This window comes from Naegleria lovaniensis (genome assembly GCF_003324165.1).
Source record: "Naegleria lovaniensis strain ATCC 30569 chromosome Unknown tig064, whole genome shotgun sequence".
In the NCBI taxonomy this organism is placed as follows: Eukaryota; Heterolobosea; class Eutetramitea; order Acrasida; family Naegleriidae; genus Naegleria; species Naegleria lovaniensis.
The window spans coordinates 50,767-74,020 of NW_025407886.1; the positions used below are offsets into that span (position 1 = coordinate 50,767).

A 23,254-nucleotide genomic window follows, 5' to 3' on the forward strand; every position below is an offset into this window, starting at 1 on the left:
ATGAAAGTGGCCGATTTGTTTTTGACCTCCAACACAGTTTCTTTTTTAGAAATTTTGATGTTGTAAAAGGCTTGTTGCGTTGTAATGTGAGAGTGAACTTGAAATTTCCAACAAAAAATGTCTCAACACGCCTACCTCTTTCCGTCTCACAAACTTCAAGCACTTCCCACTACAGCCAACAACAACGGATCAATCATCCTCATTGCATGTGGAAGTTTCAATCCTATCACCAATTCACACCTCCGAATGTTTGAAACAGCTCGGGACTATCTCCAAAACGAAGAAAAGCTCTCCGTATTGGGAGGTTTCATCTCTCCAGTTCATCAGGACTATGCTAAAAGAAAGCCAACACTTATAGAGGCTCATCATCGAGTGGAAATGTGTAAATTGGCTGTCTCTGATTCGGATTGGGTGGATATTGATTTGTGGGAAGTGAATCAAAACGAATACAGTCGAACTTTATTTGTGTTAAAACATTTCACCGAGGAAATTGAAAAGCTTTATTCTCCTGAGAGTTGTTTGCAACATCAAGTGAGAATCATGTTATTGTGTGGAGCTGATTTATTAGAATCTTTTGTGAAACCAGGTGTTTGGATTCCAGAACAAGTGGAATATATTCTTTCAACATATGGTGTGTGTTGTATTGAAAGAGATGGAATTTCAATTTCGAAAATAATTTTTGAACACGATGTTTTGTACAAACACAGAAAAAACATTCATGTCATACCAGAATGGATTATCAATGATGTGAGCTCAACAAAAGTGAGACAACTTGTCAGAAGAAATCACTCGATCAAGTATTATGTTGCTGACAAGGTAGCTGAGTACATCAAGAATCATCAATTGTATTTGGCTGAACAAACTTCAACCAATTCTACGAATAGTCATGCAGTAGTATTTGAAAATAAACAATTATAAAGGGAGTGTCATCGATTTTTTGTGACTCGACCGAAATGCTTGGTTTTTATGATCTGAAACTAAAGAATACACATACTTTTTGATTAACCACATTGAATTGACGAGCGGGAAGAGTGATGGACACAGGTGTTGTATTCGACATTAAGGATGACATTTGTGTCACAAACACATCGCTATAGAAAGAGGAACGCAATTGTTTACGATAAATGAAAGTCAGTATTTACACTGCCTTGATTACCAGCTTGATTTTGATAAGTAATCAAGTTACGAGCATGACCTTTGACATCATTTGCCAACACACAAGTGCAACCCAAAGTCCAAAGCAGCTGACGGTTCCAAATTTGTACCCAGTGCCCGTTTCGAAAAAGAGCAAAAAAACATCCCACTTCTTCTCCGTTCACCCATTCTTCGAACCAACGGCCACTGATTTACCGAAACAAGAAAATTTGATTGACTTGTTCTTTTACTTGAGAGCATTCGGAAGAGAGAGTGTATGGTATTATTTCATTCATGATTAGATCCTCCTGTAGTAGTTGGAAGAAACACTATGAGCACCGATTCGGATTGTAATTCAAAAACACCACCGGAGACATCATCAAATACAAGCGTTAATAATAACAATAGTAATAGCAATAATAATAATCAACATAATCGTGAACAACACTCAGTTGAAAATACTAGTATCAGTAACGAGGAAATGAAACAGCCTTCCATATCATCAATAACACCCATGAGCAATAATTTCAAAACTACGACAACAACAACAGGTTCCACAATGACCATAACAAGTAACGTGCATTCCTCATCATCCCACGATCCAACACCACCATCATCATCAACCATTTTACCTCCATTGTCCTCGCTTCAACTGTTCAATCTACCACGCACAACAGCAAACCATCAGGAAAGGAAACAAGTGTATTCAGACAGCGATTTACGGAGTGGCTTGCCTCCGATAATGTCCTCCACAACACACGAAAATTTCAAAAAGCAGATCATCACAAATTCAACGTCAAATATTGGAATCATTTCAGGCGAAATGCCACAATCTCCGCTCTCCACTCACAACGGCAGCAAGGAGAGCCTTCGATCGAGCGCTTCTTCTGATGACCCAAATAAGATTCAAACCTGTACCTTACACAATCTACCAACATTTGACTCTAACTCTAATTCTCCACTCAGTATGGAAGATAATTCAGCATTCAAACATCAAATGTACAAGGAACAATTTAAAAAGTATGTCACACAATACAAGAGAAGATACAAGAAAGTTGTCATCTCCAAAACCCCAGAGCAACAAAAAACTATCCTCACGAAATTGTTAAACTTTCAAGGTGGACAGTTTTTTTCAAACTTACAACACACACAGAAGAATCATTTGGTCATACAAGCGTGCATGCAAGAAGGAGACCAAGTATTAGATTTGGCCGTGTTGGTCACAAGAAAAAGAATCAGTGCAAAACCGAAGCTTGAAGATTTTTCGTTTAACATGGTGGTTTTATCAAATTCCACAACACTTTTGCCACGAACGCACGCCACCAAGTCTGTATCATTCGACAGTACCTCGGTTGATCAACTCGAGTCTAAGCCAATGCAACAACGGTGAAGTGTTTTTTCACACCTAAGATTACGTTTCCTTGCAAGACGCACCTCGCTGATGTCATGACCCTTCCCAAATTACATTTACCAGTTTAATGATGAATGTAAACAACAAGTTTAACATGTTCTTACAAAACAACACTCTTCTTTTGTAAGATTAAAACTCAATCAAAATCATGGAACATTTTCATGTCCACATACAAGCTTGTGAATTCCCTCCCAAACATTTAACATTAAAAATGAAAAGACATGCTCAAATAATTGCTTTGAATCATCATCGTTGCTCGGATGCCTCTCACCATACTTATTGTCATGGCATCAACACGGGAAAACCAACATGTAGACTTTATGGCAATTCATCATCACATTCAGATCATCATCATGACCACCTCATCCAAAATAATCAAATTGGGAATGGTTTGTTGGAAACAAAAAATATACATCGGAAACGATCCTATCATATCAGTTTAACCAATATTACACGAAGACCAGCGTCCTCCTCAAGGCAATCCACAATGGATGAAGGATTATCAACATTTTCATTCAATGCCAAAACTTTTTCCGAAGGTTTAAGAAGATACTTTGAACAGCCTTCTTCCAATCCCATTGAAGAAGAGCAAATTGAGAAAATATCAGCCATTCCAAGCGCTGCTGAGAATCTAGTCATGCAATTAAACATGTCTGATGTGATGAAATATCAACCTCATCCGTTTTTCCTCACCAAATTAAGATCATATATTGAAGATGGATTGGAGAAGGTGAACAAACAGCCATCCGTTGGAGCCAAGAATGCAGATGCTTTTGCATTCTTTGTAACGGGAGGAAAAGGCACTGGTCGAACAAGAAATACCATCGAAGCTGTGGAAATGTGCGCACAAGAATATAGACACCAATTTAAGAAAATCATGTACTTGTATTTACCGTTTTTGAATATGTGTCCTTTAGAGGAGGAAGAGGAGATGTTTGGGGCACAAGAGCTCTTAAATTATGATCAATCAAAAAAGTTGATTACAGCCAGAATGCTTTATTCATATTTTACACAAGTGATTGAAAAGCCTTTGGTTATGCCATATCGACATTTTCTGGATCATTGCTTTCACTTTATTCCTGAAGATATTAGCTTGGCTACCGAAATTATTAGATACGACTCTCGCTTGAATAGTGACGAAGAATTATATCTTTTCATGATTCTGGATGATTGTGACGAGTTGTTGCGATACACCATGCAGAATTACACTCTAAAACCATTTAGCTTTTTACTTCGAGTATTTAACGATCTACCTGCAATATTTAAGGACAGAACCAATACAATCTATGCACCTATCATGATTGGTACAAATATTGAAGGAATGGTTAATGAGTGGGTTCATAAGCTAGGTCCCACTCGATCCACCTATGCAGGTAGTTCATACCAAAAAAACGAAACTTTTACCACGTCACAATTTCCGCTTCTCTCGAAAGAACAAGTAGAACAAATAATGGACAATATGTTTGAAAAGAAGGGCCACATTGTCATTGAAGATGAAAATGGAAATGGCCATTTTATTGACAAGGCCAATTGGAGAAGTTCTAAATCTTTAACAACAGCACTAAGCATGATTGGGGGCCATCCACTGGCTCTAGAATATTTCTTATTGTTCATTGCGTCTGTACATTATTTGCATAAGGATTTTTGCAATTTTCAATATGCTATTGAAAGAACAAAATATGAGCTCAAGGCAAATCAGTACAATTTTACAGAATTGGCTAGGAAAAATACAGACAACCAAATTGAAAAAATTATTGTGAGCACCATTTCGGGTCGAGAAATTCTCGAAGTGACAGGAATGAAAACCTACGAATTTTCACACTTTTCCACCTATTTCAATTCGGGAATTGTTTTCCCCATGATTAAGAAGGAGGATGAAACCATATTTTTCAACAATTTTCACAATCTGGAACGAGCGGTGCGTGTGCCATTCATTTTCTTAGATGAGCTGATCGAGCAAATTCCTGAAGAGACCAAAAACAAACAAGTATTTAGGTCGTTGTGTGTCTCGTTGAAAGAGCTGTTTGATTTGAATCTATTAGACAAGAATGGAAAGATTGAGACAGTAGAGAAACAAAAGAGAGAGGCTTGGAAAGTTCTTGCAAAAGCCATTGAGAGCTTGAAAATTTCAGAGATTGATTCGCCTTATATTCGTGATTTACTTTCGTGGCAAACCGAAAGATAGTACACACAGCTACTTTCTTCCGAATAAATTGGTATATTTGGTGCTTTTGGTTTACAGAATATCCATCATGTCGTTTTTCTTGCTTGTCTTGTTAGCTGCACTAGTTGTTTCCTTAGATTGTTCTTTTTGTTTGTTTTGAGCTTCTTGCTTTTTCATTCTTGTGGCGTCAATGTTTGAAATAAATTCATACCAAGTGGTTCTATCTCCAGCCTTATTTTTCTTGTCTTTCTTGGATTTCTTCTCAGATATATCCGTAGATACAGAAGATGTTGTTGGTGTTTTCAATAAATTAGCCTTAATAATTTCTAGCATTTTCACAATATCATCCTCATTGTATCGTGATTCACAGCTATCAATAATCTTTTCAAAATTGGAATGTCATTTTCAATGGGTGTTTGACCATGTTGCCCAATTAATAATTTCCTCGCAAATACGTTAAAATCACACCTGAAACATACCGAGTGAATTTCAACAAGTGACGATGGAGGATTATTCACCATTAGCATCTTTTCCAACTTGGTTAACCGATAAGGCTCCAACTCTTTAAGTAAATTTCGAATCGTTTCTTCACTTTGATATTTCACTGTTGTTTGCTTGTCAAAATAATACAATAAACGACATTCAAAATCCAGCAAGGGATCTCGATTTCTTTTAAAATTAAATTCTCTCACTCCAAATTTTTCCTTCCGAAATTCAAAATGTTGTTCCACTACTTGTTTCACCTCGAAATTGGTCAACGGATACTCATCTACTTTTAATCTAATTGATATAAAGTCCGGAAGTGATAAAAATTAGCAAATTGTTTTTAAAATTAGATTAAAATTAGTTTTTGTGTTTGGAATCATCGGATTGTTATTATTTTCAGGCCACAAGTGTATCATTGATCGACATTGCGTTAGAATCATCATCATCACATGGTTAGGATAAAACTAATTTTAAAAAAAATAGGAATGAACATCCAAAACCTACATTTTCATTTTTTTTTTGAAATTGCACTTTTTCCAAGTCTCTGCAAAATGTTGAGCTATTTATCCCCTTGTCTTGTTTGATTACGACAAAACAGCTCTCCAATGTGTCAACAAGGAAACGGTTTCTTAATTCCTCCAATGATTGTGAAAGGAATCTGCCTATCTTTAACATGAAAAATTAATGTAATAAATGAATTCGGCCAAGTATTTATGAACGCTCAATTGTGATTTGTAGGTTGGATTGAGAACGATTATTTGATGATTATATTAGCAATATTCAAGCCATTCGTTTTAATCTTCATGAGTCCAAGTAAACAATATTCTTCAGATAGACATTCTCTGCAATTAAACCTTCATAATCAATTTCGTTGTCACGTAGCTTCAAGGAAGTTAAATTCTTCAAACTTCCACCATTAGCGATATATTGGATCCCTCTATTGTCAATTCGGTTGAAACTAAGATCTAAAACCCTCAACCTCTTCAAATGTTCACTTTCAGCAATATATTTGACCCCTTCATTCAAAATTCTGTTACCATTCAGATTCAAAGAAGTCAAATTCTTCAAATATTTGCTATTAGCAATATAATTTGCTCCTGTACTCTCAATGTTGTCCCTTCTCAGATCCAACGAAGTCAGATTCTGCGAATATTTGCTGTTAGCAATGTATTTGACACCTTCATCGCCGATTTCGTTTTCGCTTAGGTCTAACAAAGTCCAGTTTTTCAAACATTCATGATTAGCAATATATTTAATGCCTTCAATGCCAATGTTGTTGCTGCATAAACGCAAAGAAGTCAAATTATTCAAACATTCGCTATTGGCAATATATTTAACACCTTCATTGCCGATTTGGTTGTCACTAAGATCCAAGAAAGTCAGTTTCTTCAAGCATTCACTATTAGCAATGTATTTGACACATTCAATTCCGTTTTCACTAAGATCCAAAGAAGTCAAATTTTTCAAATATTCGCTATTTGAAATATATTTGACCCCTTCATCTCCAAAATAGCTGTAATTTAGGCCCAAAGAAGTCAAATTTTTCAAAGATTCGCTATTAGAAATGTATTTGATACCTTCATCGCCGATTTTGTTGTCACTAAGATCCAAACAAGTTAAATTTTTCAAATATTTGCTGTTGGTAATGTATTTAATATCTTCATCGCCAAAATGGTTGCGATATAGACGCAAAGAAGTCAAATTCTTCAAGCACTCGCTATTAGCAATATATTTAATTCGTTCAAGAGAATCTTGTTCAGAGTGTTTGTTCAAAGACAATGACAAAGGAATTTGAATTGATATTTGTCTCCATTGTTTTGAAATTTTCATACAAACTTGAATAATAAACAATGAATCCAAGAAATGAAGAATTTCAAAAATAATATCATCAATAAATGGTTCATTGATAATGTTGTTGTAATTATTGTTTGTATTCATCATTGATTCAACAGAGATTGCTAAATTATTGGATGATGGTATTATTGAGAGTTTTCTCTTCTTGTTGTTGGTAGGTGAGTACGGACTAGGTTTCATGTCGGTGATGAAATATTTTTTTTTTGATTTTTATAATTAATGTTTAATTTACGAATTTGGAGGGTGAAATCAATGAAGGCGTTGTTCAGTGAATGGCTTGAATATTGATAACCTCTGGTTGGATCCCAAATGACCAAATGACCTGTCTGTCGCAAGAACTAGAGGATAAAACAAAGTTTGAAAATACTCTCATTGTAATTGACACAGTTTGGTGTCACTTGAAATTTCACGACTATTTGTTTCATCTACTGTCCATGTTGTTTCCTTTCCAAAGATTATTTTTTACTGTTTCTGCCGTGCGATCACATTACAGCAACTCCCCACTAATTTCATTCACACACAAACCAAAAGGTCTATGAAACAAAGGTGGGCCTTCAAATTTGGAAATGAGCTTTGTGGATTCTGAATGAATCACATGACAATCATGCGAGTTGAAATAGGCACTCAAAATGATATTCTTTGAAGCACGATCATACCAACAGGCTCTTAAGAAATTTGCCTTGTACAATTTTTGAGAATCCACTTCATACTCTTCATTTTGAATTTCTCTTCAAGAAAATTATTTGATAATCAGCACAAGTAAATAATTCTTTCGTTTGAGAATTGACATGCATTCCATAGAGTGGAGAGGTATATGGTGTCAAGTTTATCTCCCGTTTTCGAATTCAAGATTTGAATCGAAGCATTGAACGGGACATAGATTCGAGAGTCCACACTGACAATTCCATTAATAAATCCGTTACCCAACTCAATTTCCCAAATGGGTGTGGTTGTTTTTCTAACATCGTCCTCGTCTTGCTCGACCAATTGATGTAAATTAAATTTTGAAAGTCGTTGGGTACTGTCTATAGTGTAGAGGGTGTGTGAAAAAATCAATGCATCACTCTTATAACAACATGATTCTTCAAGATATTGGGATTCAACTTCGACACATAAATATTGAGGGTCATTGCAATAGGGTCCCACTTGTTTGAGAAAGAGTCTTGTGGTTAAATCAAAAATTTGGCCATATCGTAATATGGAGTGTGAATTAAAATCACTGACCAAAATATATCGATTGGTCTTTGAGATTTTGACATCAAACGGTTTGCTAATTTTCAAAGTATCAACAATTGTACATGAATGGTTTGGCATTAAACTATCTGACACTTGTCATTTTCAATTTTAATTTTTCAAACAATTGTTGTGCAATGCCCGAGTCCAGTATGGATGATGAATCATGATTGTTGTCATGAAGTGAAATGATGAACAACTTGACTTGAGAGTTTGTTTCCTTCTGTTGAGAATCTGACTTTTTTTGTGAAAGCATCTAATTCATACTGTTCGTAATTACTACTTTAAAATCAAAAAATTATAGCACAATACACAAATTCAAGTAAGAACTGCTGTTGGTTGAAACATTCGAACAGTTGGTTTCATCTGAATTTTGATCAGTAATTACTGTTCTTGATTCCAACACTTGTCTCGAACTTGAATACTCCATGAAAGTTCTGTAGAAATCTTGTTGTGCAATTGGAACCAGTTGTTTCTGAGGTGGTTCCGTGCTGTCATTATTTCCAGCAATTACAAGGATCTGAGTTCCCTCAATCAACAGCAACTCTCCAGTCCTTTCATTCACACACATACCTTTCATAGTATCACTTATCCATGAATGTCCCACATTCACTTTGGCAATACTTGTCATGGACTCTGCATGAATCACTTGAATGTCTTTTTTAAAACATCTCCCACCTAAAAGAATATTCTTTGAGGCACGATCATAGAAGCACCATTGTGAGTATGAGAAAGAATCACCACTAATGTATGTTTTTGGTGTTTCTCTTTCGAGTCCTTTGGAATGTTGGTCAAGTGAAAAGAATAAAAGTTGTGCACGATTGCAAGCCATTAACTCTCGAGTGTGAACATTCACTTCGAGTCCAACCAATTGTGGTGGATCTGCGATAGATGATTGAGGAGAAGGATCTCCAAAAATTGTGGCAAGTGATTCTCCTGTTTTCGAATTGAACATTTGAATGGTGACATGGTGAAGCACGATATACAGACGATGATCAAAGGTAGTCATACTTCCAACATGTTGTTTACCAACATCCACGAACCAAATGGGCTTCTTTTGTCCATCCTCATTTTCAACCAATTGTTTCAAATTGAATTTGTAAAGTCCTTGTTCAAGTTCTCCTTCAGACAACGCTTGTGTACAAATTAAGGCATCACTCGAGTGACCTGAATCTTCGAGAAATGGTCTCTCTTCTACACATATATATGGAGGATCTTTACATGAGGTATCAATAGTTTTGAGATAGAGTCTTGTGGTTAAATCGAAAACTTTGATAGTCCAACTGCGGGACCATGAATACTTTGGATCGCTCACCAAAATATATTCGTTTGAATATGAAATCTTTACATCAAACGGAGAAACAATATGACATGGATAGATATTGCCTGAGGAGCTAATTTCAAAAGTATCTTTAACTCGGGTATTGAACGGAATGAATGGTTTGGCTGTGATCGTTCTCTTAGTTTCAAGTAGCTTCATTTTCAACTTTTTCAATAAATTTTCATCAATAACAGATGTTTTGGTCATGTTGTAGGAGGAGGTGTCTAAATCATGTTGAACAGTATGAAGTGACACTAACATCAACCTCACTTGAGGGTGTGACGTTGGTTGGTCAATCATTTTTTTCTTTTTATTCGTCACGAAAGAATGAGAAAAGGCAACGACTGTTTCAAACGACGTCATGTTCAGACATGTTCCGCGTTGGTGATTGTGGCCACAATTCATTCATCCATTATTAACATTTCATTTTATGATTGGCACAAAATACATCCCTTAATAAATTCGCAAGTGCACTAAAATCTGTTCTGTTTCATTAGATGCAAATGTGTTTCTGGTTCAGATAGGCTGCAGTATTACATCAAAGTGGAGATCGAAGGTTCAACAAGTGTTTCCCAAAGCAGAGCTTTCAAAAAAAAAAATTCATCAACATTGGTTCTTCCTCTAACCGTCGTCGACCCCCATCCAACACTCAAGAAAATTGAACAATTTCTGTTGTTAGATCATCTTTTTTGATTCATTCCTTCTCTCATCCAACACTGAGCCCCACAGACTCACACTCATCATCATCGTTCTAACTATTAAATAGATCAACCACTATCATCATCATTATGCGTCTATTGGAAGGTAATACAAGTTCATCGGATGAACTCATTCTCACCTATGGAAGACCATTCACCATGAAATCTGTTCACGGAAGAATGCTCACTTTCAATACTCATGAATATTCAGCCAAGACGTTTCTGAATGCCTTTGTTCAAATTTCTGCCTCTGATGTTCAGAGTACCTCGGTAAAGCCATCGGGTGGTGCACTCATGGGAGCTGTCTCTCATATTGATGCTTCCACTGTGAAAGACTACATCAAGACAGTCTACGAAAATGCTTCATCGCCTTCTCACTATGGAGTGTTTATCATGCAACCTGCTAATAGCAAAGTGAGCAAGAATAGTCCAGTTTGTTACGGTCAAATTGTTCACATTTACTTTGTGAGAGATCAAGATCAAAAAAAGGAGAGTTGTGGAAAGTATCTCATTATGAATGCAAACTTCCCTCAATTGGGATTTGTCAGTGATGGTGATCATCAAAATTCTGAACCAATTGCAGTCTCTGCAATCAAGACTCTTCCCAATGAAGAGTTGCAAAACTTCCCAGTTCGAATTGGTGAAGATATTGGATTGAAGAGAGTGGTTTGCAATCAGTTGGATCAATATTACTTGTCTTGTAGAAAGGCCAATAACATTTGCCAACGAAACAAATCAACCAATTTGGCTGCATGGGAAAAATTTACCTTGTGCTTTGAGAATGGAAAATCTGTACCACCTTCAGAGCGTGACAGGTTGTTAAATTCTCTCTACAGCGAAACCACCTATTTAAGAGATAGAACTGTGATTATTAGCTTTAGAAATCAATTTAAGAAAGCTGTACCAAAGGAGAACATTCCAACTGAAGATGAACTTAAAACAATCATTGAGAATGAAATTGGATTCCCAACTGAGGAAGTTTCATACATTGATTCAATGAATGACTGGATGGTTGAGGAACAAATTGATGAAGAGGAACTCGAAGAACCAACCACTTCATCGCTTGGTGAAGCTCAAAAAGAATATGAAACTCCAAAGGTGCTGCAAAATGATAATAAGGAGAAGAAGATTTTCACCAAGTATGCCAAAGTGGTGTTTAAAAAGAAGTCACACCGAGATATATTGGGTGACATCTTTTTGTATCAAATAACAAAATCCCTCCTCATCAAATGTATGATTCCAAAGGACTTTGCAAAGAAAAAGTAAATGTAATTTATTGAATCCATTTATTATTATTATGAGTACACCATGCTCTCTGTTGTTATCATCATTGAGGTGGCTTGTTTTTAGGTTTCTGCAACAAACGAACCACCCACCACATTAAAGGCAAAGCGGCTCGATACAGAAAGAATCCAATTCCTCCCCACATGCCAACGAACCACAATGGAATTGGAAAATTCTCCCAGATCAATTGATTCTGTGGGTATTTCCATTGACCTCTTGACACACCAGTCCATTCAATACACAATCCCATGACCATGAAAAACACGACAAACTTTACATCCTTGTGTGGAGATGATGATACAGTATTGTTGTCGTCGTCCATCGATAACAAGCACTTGCATATGAACACCACCAAACACGACATGCTCGATAACACCCACATGTTGTCAAAAATTCCAAAAACACTCGAAAAAGCCAACAACGACACTCCAATGATAAGAATTTCTCGCTTCTTTGGTCTCACACTCGAGCACGAACAATCTCCCAAACTTCTCATGGCATGCAACACATAGAATCCCCACATGAAAAATTCCCACACCGGCTGCAACAAGAAATCTTGTGAAGTGAATTGAAAGATTCCTTTCGACAAGGCATTGTAATTGAGTGCAATGAACAAGACATTGACACACATGCAAAAACACAATTCATACACACGAATGTCAAATTGAAACGACACGCCCCATGCAATAAACAAGTATAACGTTTTGATGTAATTGTTGTTTGAAATGGGTAGTGGCACAAACTCTCCAATGATGAAACAAGTCATGACGAGTCGAAGGAGGATTGAGATGAAGAGCTTCCATGAGGGAGCTAGAATGGATGATGTTGCTTGTTCTAACATTTCTTTGATTTCTAACTTGGTGCAGTTTAGTAGTAACATGTCGGCAGTTGGGATCCACTTGACGAGGACACTGCTTGGAACTGGAAAAGCTTGTTTCTCATGAGGGAAGGGCGATGTTAGCACAGTGGAATATGCGATATGACATTTGAAAGAAACCATTGATCTTATCACGGTATCTGTTAATTAATACAATGAAAGACTTTTAAAAACACCTCACAAGATTATTTAATTTTTCGGATGATTTTTGACTTTCGTCTTTGGATCAATTCAAAAAACTCTTTCACACAAACTCATGTTAAGGCAAAAAAAACTCGTTACCATTGCTGTACGGAAAAATTGCAGTTTTGCAACTCTTACTTGTAAAGATCAAACTTTTTGTGCTTTCTTCTCTTACAGATCTTCTTAGTCTTGGCACAAACTCTTCTGGATTTAGCACGTTTCTTACACACTCTCTTTCCTTTGGTGAATTTGAACTTTTTACAAACTCTTCTTCCTTTGGATCTCTTGATGCACTTCTTGAAATTCTTTCTACGAATACATTTGGATGGGAAGTGTTTTCTCTTGGCACAGAATCTTCTCTTCTTATGTTTGACACATCTTGTAATCTTCTTGTGTTTCTTACAGAATTGTTTGAATGCCCATTTAGCACAGAATTTTCTCTTCTTGTGTTTCACACATTTTGTGAACTTCTTGTGTCTCTTACAGAAACGAATGGTCTTGTGTCGAACACATTTAGTCTTGTGTGAAACGACACGGCATTTACGAATGAAACGACATTTACGTGGAGCATAGGAATCGACATACTTGTCACACTTCTTCTTCTTGAAACATTTCTTAATTGGGAATTTCTTGTGTTTCTTACAAATACGTTTCTTGCCATGAGCCACACACTTTTTGTACTTCTTGTGTCTTGCACAGAATTTCTTGTATCCATATTTCTTACAGAATTTACGTTTTCCATAAGAATCGCAAACCTTCTTGGTCTTTCTCTTGGCACAGAATTTCTTGAATTTGTGTTTCACACACTTGGTAAAGGCCTTACTGTATTTATCACACTTGGACCATCTCTTGTGCTTCAAACAACGACCCTTTCCAACGATGGCATACTTGTCGCAAAACTTTTTACGACCCACGACTTTGTGTTTGAGACATTTTCCTCTCAAATACTTGTGCAAGACACACTTTTTGCGACAATGTCTTCGAGGTTTAGGTTTGTAAGGATCAGGACGGTAAGAGTCAGATCCTGCAACGTAGACTGCTGCAAAGAGGAGAAGTGCAAACAGCACCACAAGAGTTGCGGTTTTCATTTCAATAATTGGATTTTTTTTTTGTTATGTGAAAAGTGAGAGAGAGGAAATTGTGAATGCCAATTTATAGATTTTTCACAGAAAAGAAGAAGAATGAGAGAAAGAGATAGTGCAGTGGGTTGCTTGGTTGGGATGAGCCAGGATTATTTCTTAAAGAGTGGAATGTCATATGAATGAGTCATGGACATAAATATGAATCGATCCAAAAATGGAAAGAAAAGTGAAATGAATGTTTATAAAAATGTGGAACGACAGAAAAGAAGAGATCTGCCGAAATGAAACCATGAAAGATCTATAGTACTTTGCTTGTTTTATCTTGCATGTAAAGGTTTAATCTCGGGGTATAGCACCACTCGAACGCATTTACAAATGATGTCACAACGCTCAATGACAAGTGCCACCCTTTCGTTCCTTAAACAACAGTGGTTAAGCGTGCGTATACTGCAAAGACGGCTCTGTGAAATGGTCAAAGCGTTACCGGATTCATTTCAGTTCCATCGAATAAGACTTTATCGTAGAAATAATCTCATGTTGAAAGTGTAAATTAAAACCCGAGGTTCATCCAACCACAGCGTTAAGAAAGAACGGTTTTAAACGTTTTTTTCGTGCTCAACAATTTGACATTCTCTATTTTTGGAGTCCTCAACGGTTTCTATTCTTTCGTTTATTTTCGAAAATGAGAAGGAAGAGTGTCAAATAATAATGGAAAATGAGAAGGAAGAGTGTGAAATTCTCTAAAATGTTGTTCAATAGTGATTTTTGGAGGTCGTGACCAAAATGCAAATTCAAAGGAAAAGGAATTTTTAGTTTCAGAATGATAAACTCTCTTTTTAAAATGTTCGAATTTGTGATTAATTAATATTGAAAAAAATGTTACTTGTTAGAAAAATCTTTCGTACCTTATTTCACTCCTCTTCATCCTTCTCCTCCTCTTCCAAACCATTACACTCTCTGTTTCAACAATATTTATGCGATGATGTGTTACGAATTATTTTAAGCTTTCTCTCGATTCATGATTTCACAACATTACAACTCGTATCATTCCGATTATCGCAACTTGCTTGCGAAGATTGTTGTTGGAAAGATTATTATTTTCAAAGAATGGAAATATTTAAATATGAAATGAAATTGTTACGTCTTTATTGTGTTCCTCATGAAGATCGGAACCATGATGTGATTCCAAACTATTTTAGTGATCAATGTCAGATGTCAAGTAATTTTCGATATCATTTAATTGAATTGATGAAACATGTCGAAAGTTGTACACATCGACAAATGAAAGAATTCGAAAGTACAATCATGGTCTCGTACAAGGACATGATTCCAAAATTTTGTAATCTTTGTCAATTTTATTCAAGCCATGAATTGAAACAACAGTTCGAATTTTCGAATTTGATGAATTCATTGAAAACTATGGATGAAAAATTATTGTTTCGAGTGGCTGTAATTGGTGATAAGAGAGCTGGAAAATCTTCATTTGTTGATCCACATGGCAAGTTTGGAGTATTCACACTCACGACTGGTCAAGTTAAAATTCAGTATCAAGATGCCACCTTTCAAATGTTAGACATACCAGGTTTGTAAGTAACTATAATGGAAAATTATGAATTGCAAGTGAAACATTGAAAATCTCAGAAAATTTTTGGCAAGAACCGCAGTTTGTACCAACGCTCATCTTATTTGTCTTTGTTTCAATGTTTTAGATGAAAACAATGTCAAAGATCTTTATCAATGGATCTCAGACCTTCAAGAAAAGAGAAAGCCTCAAATTCCAATCATTTTAGTGGCTTGCAAAACAGATTTGAGATCCCGAAAGGACATTTGCAGAGGTTTAAGAATGAAACATTTTTGGGAACCTTTGTCAAGCAAGATGGGTGAGTCATTGGCTAGAGCATTGGGATGTGTCACTTATATTGAAACGAGTGCTTTTTGTAATCAGGGTTTTGAAGATTTAGGTGAAATTTTTGCCAAAGCTCTCGTTGCTCATAATTATGATCGAATTGGAACCATGAACAAGAAATTGATGTGATTTTTAATTTTTCTATGGGATTTAGTGTTGTATTGAAGTTGAGAAAATACTGGAATTCTCGAAAAAGATTGTCTTATTTAACAATTCCAGCACGGTATGTTTTTTGGAATTTTCAATGTCTAAACTCACCACTGGAAACAGTACCTCAATACATCGTACAAATGTACTTGTTACATCCTCATCCGAAGGTGTCATGCTGAGTGGTGAATAGGAACTTTTTGAAAACTTGGCAATACAAGACTCAGAGTTCGCCTTTCCAAACGTCACTGGAAATGAAAGAGCACTATTTGATCGAGTGCTTGTCACAGTAGAGGTCGAGGGTAAATCTGAACAACTGGCGCTGAAAGAGACGCCGCGTGGCGAAGGAGAGTCGTCATCTTCTTCATTGGAGGCAGGTGACACAAGAGCTAACGATAAGGCAGCTACATGCAATGGTGTATTACCTTCCTTATCCTTACATTCTAAATATTCTTCACGAGAGTTAATATTACAATGTTTTGATTTTGATTGTACAATTTTGGAGTGGTCTGCTGTTTCACTATGGACCATCAGCATGAATGTTTCCAACACTTGATCTGCTCCATATTTACAAGCTGTGTGAAATGGATTTTGGCCATTCTTATCGCATTGTTTAAGCATGTTTAAATAAAGTTCTCGATTAAGGAACAGGGCCATGATTCGAACCACATCTGCACAGTTATGGAGACAAGCAATGTGAAATAAATTCTTGCAATGATGGTCATTGTGTCTATTTACAAGTGACATTTCTGACAAGTCGTACAGGGAGAGAAGGTGGAGGAGCATTGAAAAGCGGTTCTTTTTTCGAAGATGTGAATTTTCAGTGAGTCTTGAAAATTCCTTAACCAAAAGCATGAGTGGCGTTAAACCATTTTCATCTTTGGCATAGATTTGAATTTTGGACAAGGCTTGTGCATGTTCCTTTGTAATGAGTGACAATCCTGTCACATCAAAATTTTCAACCACCATGTGCAGCAACGTTCGTGAGTTACTTCTTCTCGAATTCACCAAATTAGGACAATAGTCTAGCAATGCAGAGACCACTTGATAGTGTTTGTGCTTCATTGCTAAATGAATAGGAGTATTTCCGTAAGCATCCTTAGAATCTAACATTAATTGATCGTCATTGACATTTCTTCGAAAATTGCCTTCTGAGGCATTCACTCCTTTCATTAACAAGAGCATGACACATTCCAACGAACCATTCGATGCTGCATAATGCATTGGTGTGGACTGTGAGTGATCTTTCACACATCGACTCACATCATTTCTCTGTAACAGCATGCTCACAATTTGCGGTCGATTAAGGGAACATGCTTTATGGAGAGCAGTGGCTCCGTACGATTGCTCATCACCACTTTCCAAACTGTAAGGTAAATTTGAGAGAGTGGACTTGGCGTTTTTACATGAATGTGAAAGTTGTTGAAGGATTCTTTGATTTTCGTAATCTCCCCATTCGAGAAGGGCCCGAACCACATTTTCGTCTCCGAATTGTATGGCTTTGAATAGAAGTTGTGACCATTCTTTGGGTGTGAAATGGAGGGTATTTACATGGTTGTTTGATTGGTGGAGGATGTGTGAAAAAATTTCTTTGGTTGTCGATTCCGTCGAGGAGCAAATAGACTTGACTAATTTGGGCGTGTTGGATGGTATTGGCAGGATGGAAGATGTGGATGAATTGGATGAATATTTTGATGAAAAGGTCTGTTGATGATGGTAGGACATGGAATCAGGGTGACAAGTGGCAGGTGACCTGATGAAATTGTTCTTCATTGTAGAAATTACAAGGGAATTGAAAGTTCTTTTGCGTGTCTCCACGAGAACAAGTGTGTTGTTTATCTAACAAAGTGTTTGTAGGTGGTCGAGGTTTTCTTTTTTAAAAAGCAAAACGCACGGTAGTGGTTTAATAATAATTATTACCACGTTGAGCGAATTTCTATGACACGAGTAATGAAGGTCCAATTTTGGAGTCGGAAAAGTGCACCGGCAAATAGAGTGCTATTTTGGCAGTGATACATTAAAGGCATCATTGATATTGCATGTTGTGGATGCGAATATTAGAGAGATGCAACAACGTTGTATCCGAGTGTGAGAAGGGAGCGAGTGTTGAGATGTTATTCACAACATACCGTGTGGAGGAATGGATTTGTTTTTTTGGTGTCCCACGCAGCATCCTTCTTCGAAAAAGGGAAAAAATTGGACCTGAATTTGATAGGAGAAGGATACGCACTTGCGAAATAGAGCCACTTCATTTTCTCCTTTTTTGTTCACACAGGCAATCCAGAGTTCAACACGGTTCTGTGGTGACTGTGCTGTGATTCTCAAGCTCTGGGATAACATTGGCCGTCACCGACGACGAGAAAAGAGGTCTGACATGTTGTTGGAGTACGATGAGGTCGTTTCTGCCATGTAAATTGGTAAAAGTACAATGCGCAGATGAATCTTGTTAAATTTCAATTGAAATGATACAACATGATCGTGTTCCTCTTTTTCAAAAGTCAAAAATGTAAGGCTTGGCAACAATCTTTTTTTTCTTACTAAGTGTTGATGCTGCATTGACAAACATTCGATCAGTCTTTTCTTCATAATGATGACCTCGTGTGCAATGATTATGACCAAAACAATGAATCTTTAAATTCTCAAAATAATTAGAATCGAGCATGTCTGTTAATTGGGGAGATCCTCTTGAAACATCATCGTGTGCAATATCGAGTCCATTCTTACAAGGTGGAAAATGTGTTAATAACATGTCAATGTCTTTGGATATTTGAAAGGATGACTTCCTAAGGGAGTCTCTCATCAATGGTGGAAACCTCCACGATGCTCTAAATCTGCTTCCAAAAATCTTTATCTTTTGATTGTTGTCATCCAATATCGTTACATGTTCATCCAGTAAAAGATGATAACTTGATTTGACCTTCTTTTCTTTGAAAAACTTGTTAAATCTGACTCTTACAACTATATCTGGAGCCCATTCATGATTGCCTAAACATTTTGCATTGATATTCATAAATGATTCAATACTGATCTACTCTCAATTCAAACACTATTTCTACGCACCCACAATCATGATGATGTATTTAAACTTTCCATCGCATTGATCCAATAAATATTGAAAAAACAAATCCACTTCTCCTTTGGTTCCCTTATTCGTAAAATCTCCACAATGAATCAAAACATCGCCTGTATATTGATGCATCTCCACCGTCTCATGATTTAAATGAGTGTCGGAAACAACGACAAAACGTAAAGGCTTTGCTTTTGGATTGTTGCGTTGAGGAACTTTAATTTCGCAACAAGTGGTCATTTCCGGTGTGATGGTTACCGGGCTACTAGCTTCCTCATCGTTATTATTGGTAATGACCTTTGTGTCATGATTGACCTCGGGAGTGTATTGTGTAATCATTTTTTTTGGTTGAAACAGACTTCTTGGAGATGGAGTGTCAACCAACAACCTTTATTGTTGTAATCAAGTTCCTTGTACCTTGTTCACGGCAATATTAAAAATCACCAAAGATTTTTCTTGTTGAGCCTTTTTTTGCAAACAATTTTCGTTTGATCATCATTACAACAAGAGTATTTAATTATTTTAAATATTGTAAAAGTCTTATGGAAATATTTCAAGAAGAAAAAAATGGTTGTCTTTTCAATGTACATTATTAACAAGGCCGGTGGTTTGATTTATCAACGGGTAAGTTGGATCAATATAGAGATCTATGTTTGTTTTGAATTAATTATTTACAATCTTGTTCCGATGATGATATATGATGATGAATTTTCGGAATGATAATGTTGATCGGATAATTTCTAATATTAATTTATAATCATTCACAATCATGATGATGATATCAAATACCGATTAATTCTCTACTCTCCTTGTTAAATTCAAAATTATTATATCAGGATTTTGGAAAATATAGGTGAGGATACGGAAAAAGTGGAAGCACAACATGTTGCTGATCGTTCAGATTGTATTGTCAATGGAACACAAGAAAATTTCCAAGCCATTATTGAATCTGTACCAACAGTATTATTTATTATGGACAGAAAACTTGTGGATAAATTCAAGGGAGCCATTCCAGATGAGACTGATGACAGCCTCAACTCCATCATCAGAGAATGGTGTTAGTGGAGAGGATATTGGAGAGATCAAGTCATCAACAACAGGCTCTAGAAAATCAGCCCATTTAACCAGTTTAAAACCTACCAAAGACACGAGTAATGCCTTAATTTTGGATTCCTATCGTTCATCTGTGGATTCTGCAGCATTGTTTGATCAATTGGTGTTTAATCAGGGCAGTAAGAGTTGTGGAACACCTTCATCATCAACACCCATGACACCCACTCAACAAGTGTCAACATCAGTTTCAGCAACAATATTGCAACAACAAAAAGAGGACAAAAAACAAGAGCCTTCTGAAATTGTCCAACCTACTGCAGATTCTCAACAGCAACAACAGGATAAATCTGTTGACTCTTTGGAGCAAACAAATAGTGTTGCTACTCCACAAAATAATGATGAACTCTTGGATCCAAGTGTCACACCAGTGACAAAGAAAGAGGAACCTTCTACGACAGTTACTGTTGTTGATAATGGTGCCACTATTGTAAAAGATGAGAATGGGGATCAATGGCAAGAACAAGAAGATGATTTGGAAACATTTGACTCAGAAACTGAAACAGATGCAGATTTTCTTCTTCCATTCTCAAAGGTTGAAACATTTGATAATGAAGATTTTGATCTTGAGGATCTATTGGCATTCTCAGAATTGGCAGAAATGGAAAATTATGAACCAAATGTTGATGAACAACAGTTGGAATTGTACAGAACTAAACTTCCACGCTTTTTCGATTTCGATCCCAATGTTGAGGATAGAAAGAAAAAGCTCATCACATTACTCTTCAACATGCTGCACGTAAATTGGTCAATGTGGGAGCTGACTATGATTTAAAGCTAGCCATACAACGGTCTCGATAGAGCTAGAGGTAAATCAACAAACAGAAAGGCTACAATTTTCTCGGGAGTTTCACCATTACAATATCAAGAATTTAAAAAGTTCTCTGTTGAAGAGGCAGGAAAACTCATTTATCGTGTTTTTACAGAGTGGTGGAAATTGAAAAAGTTTGTAAATTACCTAAAGTCAGCACCAGAGTTTAAACAACAAAGATTGAGACAGAGCTGTCTGAAAGAAATTCTGTCAACAGAAAGAAGCTATGTGAACCAACTGGAAACACTCTATTATGACTATTACCAACCTATGAAGAAAAATAATTTTGCAATTTAAACCAATTACCAAACTGGACCAAATATCAGTGCTACAAATATTGTACTGCGTGATGGAATGACTCCAGAACAGCAATATAATACCATCTTTAGTAATATTGAGCAAATTTTGAAAACCAATACTGCTCTATTGCATGATCTTAAGATGGACTTTAAGATGCACTATCCTAAAAATCATTTTCCATCTATTTTCAAGAAGATTTTACCATTTCTCAAGGTGTATACTGTCTATGTGAATAATTATGAAAAAGCAAACGAATTAGTGGAAGAATTGATAGCAAGAAATCCAAAATTCAACGAATATGTAGAAAGTGTTTATAAAAAGAAGGGTGTGACTCTAGTTTGCTAATCACTCCTGTGCAAAGAATTCCTAGATTGAAGCTCTTTGCTGAGTTATTGAAGAGAACCATTCCAGAACATTATTGTTGAAACATTGTCCATACTGAATGAATTGGCACTTTTCGTGAATGAAAGGAAACGACACGACGAAAATAATATTTCATTCCTCAGATTACAACAAATTTTGAAAAATCGATTCACTAATTTGGTCACACCTCATAGAAAATACTTGAAAAAGGACGATTTCAGAATTCAATGCTCAAGAAAGTTTTTAAATTCAAATTGTGAAGTCTATCTGTGCAATGACATGATGATTTGCATACCAATGACAGCAGATAGAGGTCTCAGAGTTGATTATACACATTTCATATTTTTCACATTTTCAGAAATCGATGCCAAGACAGAGGAAGAGCTCAACGATGATGAACGAAAGGATTTCACCATTCGAACCTTTTTAAAGAGTTCCATTTATACCTTTAAATTTGAAGCCATTAACGGAACTGAAAGAATCAAGTGGGAGAAGGATCTTAAGGAACTAATTGAAATGGAACACGCTCGATGTAAGAAGTATGGAATCAAAACTTTTGGAACGCACATTGATGAGATGAGTGCCCGAGAAAAATCAACACGAGCTACCATCTCAGTCCACACCACTACTGCATCAGTATCTGCATCAAGCTTGAACAATAACAATGATAGCAGCCCAACTGTGACCTTTGCAGATACCACAACTTCTACAAGCACTGCTGCAAGTGGTAGTAGCAATTCAGGTTCCACTCTCACCAACAATCCCATTGTGAGTTTGAGACAACATTTAAGCAATGCTGTCAACAAGGAAGAAACATCTATCATGATCAGAAGAGCATCCTCTGCCGAACATATCTCATGACTGCTGGTGGTGCCTCACTCTCCACACCACAAATGGATAGAATTGTTCTTATCAAACCAGTTGGTTCTCTGTCACCAGTTGCAGATGCTCCTCGATATGGTCTTCCTACATTACCTGGATCTACAAATACCATGCCTTCCCTACCACTCTTCCTTTCCAACAAGCCATCTTCTACGAATAGCTCATTCACTTCAGATAATTCAGATTTGTTATCGACTAGTTCAGATTTATCACCAAGTGCAAATTCACAAGCTTCACCTTAGCAAGATCGACATCATTTAGAGAAAGTACAAGTGGCAGTGGACAAGGTGGCTCTTCAACAACAGTTAAATCACCAAGAAATAATTGGAACATCACATCAAAATCTCACTATGAAGATAAGAGACCATTCCACTACAATCGTGAAACTATTGATTCATTCCTTAATGCTGATGTGAAAGAACAAAACAAACAACAACATCAAAAGAGAGTTCTTGTTAATCCAATGTCATCACTTTCAGCCTATGAAGAACTCGATCTTGATAAATTAACAATTATTTCACTCGATAAATATGAAGGAATGGATGACGATTTTGAAATTGAAACAACAAACAAACTCTACAGATTGAGACCACTTCCACAATGGGACACTGTTGAACAGGAGGAATTAAACTTCATGTACAAGGCAGATCGAGCAGTTCATGGCGAAGAAATTTATTTCAAAACCAATCCATTACCTGTTGTTATTGGGAGGAAACGTTTGGATAAACTTTCGAATTTCTTTTTGGATGAGGAATGTGACAGAGAGGAATTGGAAAGATTACCAAATTCTGTGGAGGGACTCAAATTATTACTTTTGCAAATGCAGAAGGAGAGTGGCGTATTGAAACAACAATTGTTTTTAGGAGGAGTGAAGAGTGCCGAGTGAACAACAACCTTTAGTGAACCGTTCACCAAATGTAAATCTTTGTTTCTGTGTATCT

At 36.5% G+C, this 23,254-nt stretch overlaps 16 protein-coding genes across 16 annotated transcripts; 8 read left to right on the forward strand and 8 right to left on the reverse strand.

Annotated features, from left to right (window-relative positions):
* Positions 1-117: 117 nt before the first annotated feature.
* Positions 118-918, forward strand: C9374_013038 (uncharacterized protein; the record flags this gene model as incomplete). The annotated part of the gene is made up of 1 exon (XM_044688871.1): positions 118-918. The coding sequence occupies one exon, from the start codon at positions 118-120 to the stop codon at positions 916-918; it is 801 nt and encodes a 266-aa protein (XP_044542090.1).
* A 547-nt stretch (positions 919-1,465) lies between these two features.
* C9374_013039 (uncharacterized protein) lies at positions 1,466-2,524 on the forward strand (the record flags this gene model as incomplete). Its single annotated transcript, XM_044688872.1, has 1 exon — positions 1,466-2,524. The coding sequence occupies one exon, from the start codon at positions 1,466-1,468 to the stop codon at positions 2,522-2,524; it is 1,059 nt and encodes a 352-aa protein (XP_044542091.1).
* A 232-nt stretch (positions 2,525-2,756) lies between these two features.
* On the forward strand, positions 2,757-4,730 carry C9374_013040 (uncharacterized protein; the record flags this gene model as incomplete). Its single annotated transcript, XM_044688873.1, has 1 exon — positions 2,757-4,730. The coding sequence occupies one exon, from the start codon at positions 2,757-2,759 to the stop codon at positions 4,728-4,730; it is 1,974 nt and encodes a 657-aa protein (XP_044542092.1).
* Positions 4,731-4,781: 51 nt separating this feature from the next.
* C9374_013041 (uncharacterized protein) lies at positions 4,782-5,707 on the reverse strand (the record flags this gene model as incomplete). The annotated part of the gene is made up of 3 exons (XM_044688874.1): positions 4,782-5,090; positions 5,189-5,489; positions 5,700-5,707. 3 exons carry the CDS (start codon positions 5,705-5,707, stop codon positions 4,782-4,784), a joined length of 618 nt encoding a protein of 205 aa, XP_044542093.1.
* A 289-nt stretch (positions 5,708-5,996) lies between these two features.
* Positions 5,997-7,229, reverse strand: C9374_013042 (uncharacterized protein; the record flags this gene model as incomplete). The annotated part of the gene is made up of 1 exon (XM_044688875.1): positions 5,997-7,229. The coding sequence occupies one exon, from the start codon at positions 7,227-7,229 to the stop codon at positions 5,997-5,999; it is 1,233 nt and encodes a 410-aa protein (XP_044542094.1).
* A 570-nt stretch (positions 7,230-7,799) lies between these two features.
* C9374_013043 (uncharacterized protein) lies at positions 7,800-8,363 on the reverse strand (the record flags this gene model as incomplete). The annotated part of the gene is made up of 1 exon (XM_044688876.1): positions 7,800-8,363. The coding sequence occupies one exon, from the start codon at positions 8,361-8,363 to the stop codon at positions 7,800-7,802; it is 564 nt and encodes a 187-aa protein (XP_044542095.1).
* A 217-nt stretch (positions 8,364-8,580) lies between these two features.
* On the reverse strand, positions 8,581-9,903 carry C9374_013044 (uncharacterized protein; the record flags this gene model as incomplete). Its single annotated transcript, XM_044688877.1, has 1 exon — positions 8,581-9,903. One exon carries the CDS (start codon positions 9,901-9,903, stop codon positions 8,581-8,583), a length of 1,323 nt encoding a protein of 440 aa, XP_044542096.1.
* A 488-nt stretch (positions 9,904-10,391) lies between these two features.
* Positions 10,392-11,567, forward strand: C9374_013045 (uncharacterized protein; the record flags this gene model as incomplete). Its single annotated transcript, XM_044688878.1, has 1 exon — positions 10,392-11,567. One exon carries the CDS (start codon positions 10,392-10,394, stop codon positions 11,565-11,567), a length of 1,176 nt encoding a protein of 391 aa, XP_044542097.1.
* Positions 11,568-11,628: 61 nt separating this feature from the next.
* On the reverse strand, positions 11,629-12,585 carry C9374_013046 (uncharacterized protein; the record flags this gene model as incomplete). The annotated part of the gene is made up of 1 exon (XM_044688879.1): positions 11,629-12,585. One exon carries the CDS (start codon positions 12,583-12,585, stop codon positions 11,629-11,631), a length of 957 nt encoding a protein of 318 aa, XP_044542098.1.
* A 194-nt stretch (positions 12,586-12,779) lies between these two features.
* C9374_013047 (uncharacterized protein) lies at positions 12,780-13,733 on the reverse strand (the record flags this gene model as incomplete). The annotated part of the gene is made up of 1 exon (XM_044688880.1): positions 12,780-13,733. The coding sequence occupies one exon, from the start codon at positions 13,731-13,733 to the stop codon at positions 12,780-12,782; it is 954 nt and encodes a 317-aa protein (XP_044542099.1).
* An 870-nt stretch (positions 13,734-14,603) lies between these two features.
* Positions 14,604-15,762, forward strand: C9374_013048 (uncharacterized protein; the record flags this gene model as incomplete). The annotated part of the gene is made up of 2 exons (XM_044688882.1): positions 14,604-15,313; positions 15,369-15,762. 2 exons carry the CDS (start codon positions 14,604-14,606, stop codon positions 15,760-15,762), a joined length of 1,104 nt encoding a protein of 367 aa, XP_044542100.1.
* Positions 15,763-15,783: 21 nt separating this feature from the next.
* Positions 15,784-18,032, reverse strand: C9374_013049 (uncharacterized protein; the record flags this gene model as incomplete). The annotated part of the gene is made up of 3 exons (XM_044688883.1): positions 15,784-17,533; positions 17,765-17,778; positions 17,910-18,032. 3 exons carry the CDS (start codon positions 18,030-18,032, stop codon positions 15,784-15,786), a joined length of 1,887 nt encoding a protein of 628 aa, XP_044542101.1.
* A 239-nt stretch (positions 18,033-18,271) lies between these two features.
* On the reverse strand, positions 18,272-19,186 carry C9374_013050 (uncharacterized protein; the record flags this gene model as incomplete). The annotated part of the gene is made up of 2 exons (XM_044688884.1): positions 18,272-18,765; positions 18,841-19,186. The coding sequence occupies 2 exons, from the start codon at positions 19,184-19,186 to the stop codon at positions 18,272-18,274; spliced, it is 840 nt and encodes a 279-aa protein (XP_044542102.1).
* A 228-nt stretch (positions 19,187-19,414) lies between these two features.
* On the forward strand, positions 19,415-21,413 carry C9374_013051 (uncharacterized protein; the record flags this gene model as incomplete). The annotated part of the gene is made up of 5 exons (XM_044688885.1): positions 19,415-19,471; positions 19,684-19,700; positions 19,850-20,696; positions 20,739-20,902; positions 21,095-21,413. The coding sequence occupies 5 exons, from the start codon at positions 19,415-19,417 to the stop codon at positions 21,411-21,413; spliced, it is 1,404 nt and encodes a 467-aa protein (XP_044542103.1).
* Positions 21,414-21,728: 315 nt separating this feature from the next.
* On the forward strand, positions 21,729-22,292 carry C9374_013052 (uncharacterized protein; the record flags this gene model as incomplete). The annotated part of the gene is made up of 1 exon (XM_044688886.1): positions 21,729-22,292. The coding sequence occupies one exon, from the start codon at positions 21,729-21,731 to the stop codon at positions 22,290-22,292; it is 564 nt and encodes a 187-aa protein (XP_044542104.1).
* A 32-nt stretch (positions 22,293-22,324) lies between these two features.
* C9374_013053 (uncharacterized protein) lies at positions 22,325-23,199 on the forward strand (the record flags this gene model as incomplete). The annotated part of the gene is made up of 2 exons (XM_044688887.1): positions 22,325-22,511; positions 22,556-23,199. 2 exons carry the CDS (start codon positions 22,325-22,327, stop codon positions 23,197-23,199), a joined length of 831 nt encoding a protein of 276 aa, XP_044542105.1.
* Between the last annotated feature and the right edge of the window lie 55 nt (positions 23,200-23,254).